General features: G+C 38.7%; 1 protein-coding gene across 1 annotated transcript; it reads right to left on the reverse strand.

Annotated features, from left to right (window-relative positions):
- Window positions 1–3,326: 3,326 nt before the first annotated feature.
- Window positions 3,327–3,947, reverse strand: LOC149374259 (uncharacterized). Its single transcript, XM_089594845.1, has 3 exons — window positions 3,901–3,947; window positions 3,545–3,824; window positions 3,327–3,464 (listed from the first exon to the last, which is right to left on the reverse strand). The coding sequence occupies exons 1-3, from the start codon at window positions 3,945–3,947 to the stop codon at window positions 3,327–3,329; spliced, it is 465 nt and encodes a 154-aa protein (XP_089450971.1).
- Between the last annotated feature and the right edge of the window lie 3,562 nt (window positions 3,948–7,509).

Raw genomic sequence — 7,509 nt, forward strand, 5'->3', positions numbered from 1 at the left:
AATTGAAATATACGGATTTCGGTTGTCTTTTTGTGAGTACAGTGGGCTTTTGTGCGTTTTCACAATACCTTTTTTTTTTATGTTTCGTGACGATATTTATTACAATTATTTGATGTTTCACGAGGGGCTGTGAAGTCTCCAAAGACTACAAAGGCCTCGAAGTGACTTTCAAGTCATTTAGAGTCACAAAGTGTCTCCAAGTGTCACTGAAAACTAATGAATAACTTTGAAAGTCCTGTGAAAAGGTTTTAAGGTCATCCAAGACTTTTGATACTTACAAAGTCTTTTCAGACACCGTAAAAAATCTCTATAGTTATTAGAGTTTTTACAGAAGGAGATTGAGCACAATTTATTCTCACGCTTATACCGTTTGGTATAAAATTACTGTTACATTAATAGCTGATGAAAGAAGCCATAACTCGGATAAAAATATTCACTGCGCGCAAAAACCCTAATCTGGTCCTGCCCGGATGCTGCTCGTCGGTGCGTGTGCCGTTGTTAATTCAACCCTCGGGTCATCCTTGCCCGCAATTACCAATAATGGCATGGTCGCGAGGGAAAAAAAAGTCACACAGAGATCCTTCAACATTATACTTTTAAATTTCCTAAATCGTACGAGGTTTGCCGAAAAAAAGCCCTCTGCTCTCAGGACCATGTACTGCTGCGCGGTAACGAGAAAAAGGAGAAAAAAAAAAAAAAAAAAACAAGGGCTTCGCAGGAGGCCATTAAACAACAATCCAGGGCGTTTTAAAAACGCATCGACAAGCATAATCCACTCTAATCATCACCGGCGTATAATATACAACTTACACACATGCACGCCCAATTGCACCCAGAGTCTCCGTAATACTCGTACACGTACTTGAAAAAGCCGCAATCGCGTATAGGTATATAATACATACGTTCGCTCCCTCACGCGATGCACGTATATATATATGTATACACGCAGAGCCTCGATTCCACGCACTCGTGTCCGGATTTCGATTTAACCGCGCGAGCGAGTTTTCGGGGGCAGAGAGAGAGAGAATAACGCCCCACACAAGCGGGTAGTAATACCTACTCCCCGGCGTTGGTAGTAGTTGTCGAGCGACTTACACCTAACGCGTTACATTCAATAATGCGCGCGCGCGCGTACACAACATATACACGTATTGTGTCGAAGGGTATAGACTATGTGAACATTGTACCAGGGGCAGGGGGGCGAAGCTCCGTGTGTGCTGTGCGGCGGGCGACTGTTTTAACGGGAGGGTGGCTTCCCCCCACGTGTCCCCCTATGGAAACAAAAACATATTGTCGAAATTTAATTGTGAAGAGATCGAGGGGAGAGTAAGGCGCGGGCATTAGATATTCATAGGCTACAAGTTTGGTGCCGAGCGATGCCGACGGGGTGCGGGTATATATACGAGGCTTGTAGGCCAGATGGAGATAAGCTCCCGCTCTCATTTTGCACCTTGTACATTTATTACACAGCAGAGCGTGCTTGTACTGCTTACGCATCCAAAAAAGCACGAGCACTCGAGCCAAGGCTCATTTATATTTTCATTGGCCCTTTGTTTTTGGTCTTTTCGTTGATTTTAATTGAAAATTTGCCCAAAGGACTGAAATTAGTAGCGACAAAGCCAGGGAGGGTTTACGCAACCCGTGATGAAGTTAAACCTTGATTATGTGCGCGCACACTCGGGCAGCAAAGAAGGAAGCCGATCAAGGCCGTGGTAACGATTCCACGAACGTTTTCCCCGGCTCGTGTGCGTGTCGTCGTGGTGACGGGGCACCAAGGAGGTCTTCATCTCCTTCAGTTCCAATTTAGCTAAGTGCCTCGGTCGCGCGGGGCGGCCTTTTCGCGCTTTATCGCTCGATCGACCCCTTTTATGCGCGTACGTCGGAACTTGCGTAATTTCGACCGAGGTTTGGTTTCCCCTTTTGACTACTACTTTCTTTTCGATCAACTATACGTTGCAGCGCTAACTCACCGAAGTGAGATGAATAAAAAAAAAAAAAAGTAAAGAAAAAAAGTTCCAAGCGAAGCTTGCCTTCTTTTTCTTCTCTAATGAAATTATTAGCCGACCGACAAAACGCGACGCAGGTAGCATGAATAAGCGTGGAGGCTCCCTCCCTCTGTGACTCCTATCGAGCATCTAGGCGCGATTCAAGCAAGTGTGTGTATGTACGTACGCGAATCGACGCGAAGCTCACCCCCCCCCCCCTCTACGTACGTATACGCAACTTGTGTTTATGTAACGCGTGCATGCAAACATGCGCGAGAACGAAACAATGGGGAGCTTTTTCAAAAAGATAAATCTCGCCTCCCCGGCGTTGATTCCGCTTCTTTGTTCGCTGCCTTCGCCCCCTCCCTCCCCCCGCCTCGCTCGACTTTTATCCGGTGTGCATAGTCCGTGTTTCTGCCTCTTTTCAATGGCTCGCGCAAGACGTGGAATCGCGATGGGGGTAGATTAGACTCGGGAACTTTGCACAATGCCTAAGCAAAAATGAGTGATTAAACAATGTTTATTTTAGGATTGATTTCGTTTAACTTGGCGAGGTTTTACTGCGGTTAAGTGTAGTGCCAATTTTTTTTTTTTCGTAATAGTAGAGTCTCGCTCGTCCGTGTCACAGCTTTTTTTTGTGTAGAATCGTTGTTGATTGGTCCTTCCATTTTTGTTATATTTCGATGGTATACGATTGGGAGTTTACATTGTATGCTGTACATAAATTGAGAAATGAGACTCCACGTTTCTTTTATTTCTCTAAAGTATTTATATCTTAAATACATTTCTGATAAGCTATAATTTAACTAAATTCCTTGTTATTGTACACGTGGCTCTGTTTATTTACATGTATCTTAATTACTAGTATGTTGTATCAGTGTTCATATGTGCCTGTAGACTTTTTGGCTCAGCAGTGAACATTTTTATAAGCTCACTTCAATGGTCTTTTGATTTCAAAATTTGAGTCTGTGGCTATATAATTTTATTTTTTGGCATTAATTACTCTGATTGTTTCTAATTTTTAGTGTGTTAACCAATAAGGCTTGATAACAGTGTCTTTGTGTTTCTATCCCTCCATTTCTACAGTGCCTCAATATTATTATTTTTATTACTATTATTCATTGGAATTGCAATGGAAAAATTCATTGGGTTCTTACGTTGTCCATGTCCAAAAAAAACTTTATTTGACTCAATACTACAGCACGGAAGTAAATCTCGTTTAGAAAAACATAGATTTAAAAGAAATACATTTGGAAGAAATAACAAAGTAAGTCCACAAATTCAAATTCAATTCAATTGTTTCCAACTGCTCTTCAACTTCCGTACATGGCTTTGCGCTTCTTATAATTCATACTTCTTGGTTTGATTGCTGATCCATTTGTTATACAAAGAAACTTTGGTGTAAATGTTTGTATGACTTGTAGGAATGCCAACCAAAAACCACTCGTTGTCAATGTCCTGAACCAGAGTACTGGGATACTAATGTGGAGATGTAAAATAAAATTATTAAAAAAACTTGACAAACTGAAACTATACAAAGAAAGTGTAATCTCAATTACCCAGTAATTATTAGGGTGTTTCCTGCCGTTTGCACAAAATTGTGTTCTATATACATGATAATGACAGTAACTTACGTCCTCTACGACAGCGGTATAAATTTCCTGCCTGTCAGCTGGTATGTACCTGAGTTGGTAACTTTCGTAGCCAATTAGATAATGTCCCACTGCAAATGGTTCTTTAATATCCAGCAACTTAATTGGACTCACATAAGTTTCATTAAGGTCTACTTTCCATGCCAATTGCAAAACAGCTATGTTGTGCTCAATAAATTCTGTAACACTAATTATAATTTTTTATTCCAAAAGATTATTGAATTAAATATAAAACGATAATTAGTTGTAAATAAATATCTTACATTGGATTACATTTCATGTACGTAATGACTTTTTTAACAGAAATCATATGTGGATTTAAATGAGAAGCAGAGCCCAGAAAATCAAATACAACATAGTATGAATATAAATTATTACATACACAACTGGCACTTGTTACAACGAAGTTTTCTTTAATAAGTGCACCACTGCAAAGGTATTCTCCCAAATTATTCATAATGTCTACGTGATGTGGGAATAGACTTTTCGTTGCCACTGTGCCTACAGCTCTATTAACTAGAGTAAAAAAATGGTGTTTATTTGTGTATGCATTTTCTCATTTTGTTATATTATATTTTGAAAAATGAGACAACTGTCAGCCGGTGCTTTAACATTAGCTCCAGTATAACGTAACAGACAGTAAAGTATCAGTAAATACTTAAGTATGAATATCAATGTTTGGAAAAGAATAGAAATCAAAACTTTGTCTAATTTTACAAATTATTTCACATAATATGCAATGTAATTTACTGAAAGCACTTACCTTTATTAACACCCCTCATGATTGTATTATTTATCCAATTAACATGCAATGAAATATTTGTGAATGTTATTTTGTTTTTACAGCCAAGTCCAAACAGAAAAGTTTTGTCTCCAATTTGTTTAACCAAAGGAAAATCATAGTCATCCTGTAAAATGTAAAATTTTTTTTTTAAATGTCCCTACTTAAACATTTGCAACAAAAGTATGCTCTTAAAGTTTACCAATATCTTCCAAGGATCATTATAACTGTCGCAAGTAATACAAAACTGAGATTTATGCAACGTAAGGATATAATATTTCCATAACGTTTTTTTACAACACTCGTTTTCCATGATATGAGCCTCACAAACTTGCAGTATATCACCCTCTGGAGTCAATCGATTGTAAGGTAAGAAAAGTTTTCCTTGTGTACCAATGATTTCATTGGATGTGGGAAGATTCACAAGTACATTCTTAGCTCTAATGAGTTTTAGATTACGTTCCAAGTGTAAAATAGCTATGTCATTGTCGTTACAGGATTCGTTACTGAAAAAATGTTAACAGTTTTTAGTTGCAAAGGAATTAGTCATAAATGCAAAGACATGTCTTACTTTGGCTTGTATTCATCGCGAACCAGAATATCCTTGACTTTGATAAACTCTGCGGTTCTTACATCATCGAAACTGACTTTAATGCTGTACTTGGCCATTTTATTAGACACACAGCTAGCCCTTGTAATGGCATAGGTTCTCTTGACAAGTGCACCATTGCATATGTAGGTGGTAAGTTCTGTTTTGTGTTCGTAAACTGCCACGTGATATCTAAACTGCCATTTCGAAGGAGTTTTCCAGTGAGCATTGACGACTATTTAATAAGAAATTAAAAAATTACGTTTATTTGAAAAAAACGTTTCTGCAGATAGTAAGGTTTAGCAATTAGCTTTATTACACCATATAATATAATGACCAAAGTAGGCAATCATTTTAAAAATTATTATATATTATAGAATTAACGATTAAAATAACGAGCTTACCTCGAAATACTAATACCAGTGCAAGAGTTTTAAAAATGGCCATTTTCATAGAGAAGCAAAGAACGATTGATTCAAACTAGTATCTTTTTTTTTCCTATGCATAATCATGAATAAACCATCTAAAAGGCCGTTCTTATCACTATGTGAACGGTTAACTGTTTGATAAAATATCAGATTAGCGTGGCTCTAACGACTTTTTGACACTCAGATAGTATTGAGATAGCATTAGCTTTATTGTGTTAGAAAATTTTTGTCAGCTATTATTTAGTAGTTATTTAGCTTTATAATAGAAACGTTAATCACTATCATCATTAATTATTTGGGGAGCGAATACTAACAGTTGAAGTTGATTTAAGACACTTGCTTCAACAGTTTAACCTAATAATTGCTCGTAATTAACTATCCTGTTACTGACAGACCTATAATCTTCCTAATATTTTCTTATCATCGTCGGAGAAAGTCAAGGATAAGTTATATCGCACAGGTGCGTTGTATCGCGCCACTGCATTTCAATGAAAATGAATGTAGTGTGTACACACACACCTATAAGTATATAGCCAGTGTTTTCTCGAAGCCGTGGGATTTTTGAAAAACCATCTGTGTACTTTGGAGTCTCGACAAAACGGGATTAGACGTGGACGATCGTACCTCTTGTGCCAAGGCCGGAGCCTTTTCTCTTCAGAGGCGCGAAAATTTACGATACGCTATATTTATGGCGAAGGACCTTTTTTTCTCCCCTGCGCCGTGGTTCTCTGTTGGAGAGCCGTTTACGAGGGCTTCTGGTGCCCGTCGTATGTCATTACATGGGAATTGTACGCCATTGAGAGTGAAAGTTGCACGCCTTTAGTCACGTTTACAGTTATAGAAGAAAAATAAATACACAATCCATTATCCATCGCATAAACAAAGGGAATTACTGAAACTGCTCAGTTCACTGGCCTAATTGAATGAATGTTTTTGTACGGTTTTTAGCAGAGAATAATAGATGTTCGTTAAGTTTTTAATTATCATTCGAATGTGCAATCTTTGTTTTGACAACAGGATTATCCGTCCAAGTTCTTAGGATATGTCATTAGATTCGAACAAAATATAAATGCCATCAGTTCGAAAGTCATGCAATAGTAATAAAAAATATAACAATAAGTCTACGTAAACCACAACTTGTATTCACTTTCATCGACACTATGTACGCGTCAGACTTTCGTCACTCGCCTGCTCCATAAATTATACCCTAAATTAACCAACGGTCGTAAAAATTCATCAACAATCGAGTAAAAAAAAAAAAAAAAAAAGGAAAAAATTCACGTTGATCCGCAAAAGAAAAAAAAAAGAAGAAGCTGTAGCAGCAACAGATAATCTACGCCAAGAATGAAAAAGGGAAGAAACACAAATAAAAAAAAAATAAAAATAAAATAATAGAGCGCAACAAGGTCAAGATGTGTCCGAGAGCACGGCCAGCTTCTCCTCTCGATTTTCGTTCATCCCCATTGTATACTTGCAGCGAGCAACGGCGCATTGTAGAGTATAACAAGGCCATACATGTGCGGACAATGAGAGACACAGAGGTCGAGCTGTACAGGGAGGTATAAATATATGCGTGTGCATTGTAGGGCACAGGTAGCCGTCCATCCGTTTTTCGTGCATCTCTCACGTACGTATATGTATACATGGTATACCTGGTGGTACACTGTACATATATTTATGTACAAACTACCTTATATAGTTGTACAAGAGAGAGCCGAGAGTGAGAGATAATCGTAGAGTCGCGCCTGCGCTCTCTGCCGTTGATTGCCGGGCCATTGTACTCTCGGACACCTGCCCGCTTCGACATCAATGCCAGGGATACAATATATATACAGTGTATACACCCCATATTCGCTACACCCATACACTCAACACCCTGGGCTCCATGAGCGCATCTCTCGTTCGTGTTCGCTTTCCTTTACCGTTTTCATCCGGCCGATTGTTTCGTAATACCAGTTTTGCCGTATATATCCCACTCGAGCGGGGAATATAAATTAGGGATGCTTATTTTTCTGCTGCTATTTGTTCTGAGAACCAGATATATACGTGCACCACCAGCAGCGGAGGTCCTGGG

Source organism: Copidosoma floridanum, unplaced genomic scaffold (genome assembly GCF_036245765.1).
Source record: "Copidosoma floridanum isolate Cflo_tuat_1 unplaced genomic scaffold, Cflo_Japanese_pri ptg000021l, whole genome shotgun sequence".
NCBI lineage: Eukaryota > Metazoa > Arthropoda > Insecta > Hymenoptera > Encyrtidae > Copidosoma > Copidosoma floridanum.

What these genes read in the sequence shown, in the direction of transcription:
- LOC149374259 (XM_089594845.1), bottom strand. Translation starts at nt 3,947, where the DNA reads ATGATTTCTGTTAAAAAAGTCATTACGTACATGAAATGTAATCCAAT. An exon ending in TACATGAAATGTAATCCAAT is followed by an intron (nt 3,825 to 3,900) that starts GTAAGATATTTA and finishes AATTATAATTAG; the next exon opens with TGTTACAGAATTTATTGAGC. An exon ending in AACACCCTAATAATTACTGG is followed by an intron (nt 3,465 to 3,544) that starts GTAATTGAGATT and finishes TCTCCACATTAG; the next exon opens with TATCCCAGTACTCTGGTTCA.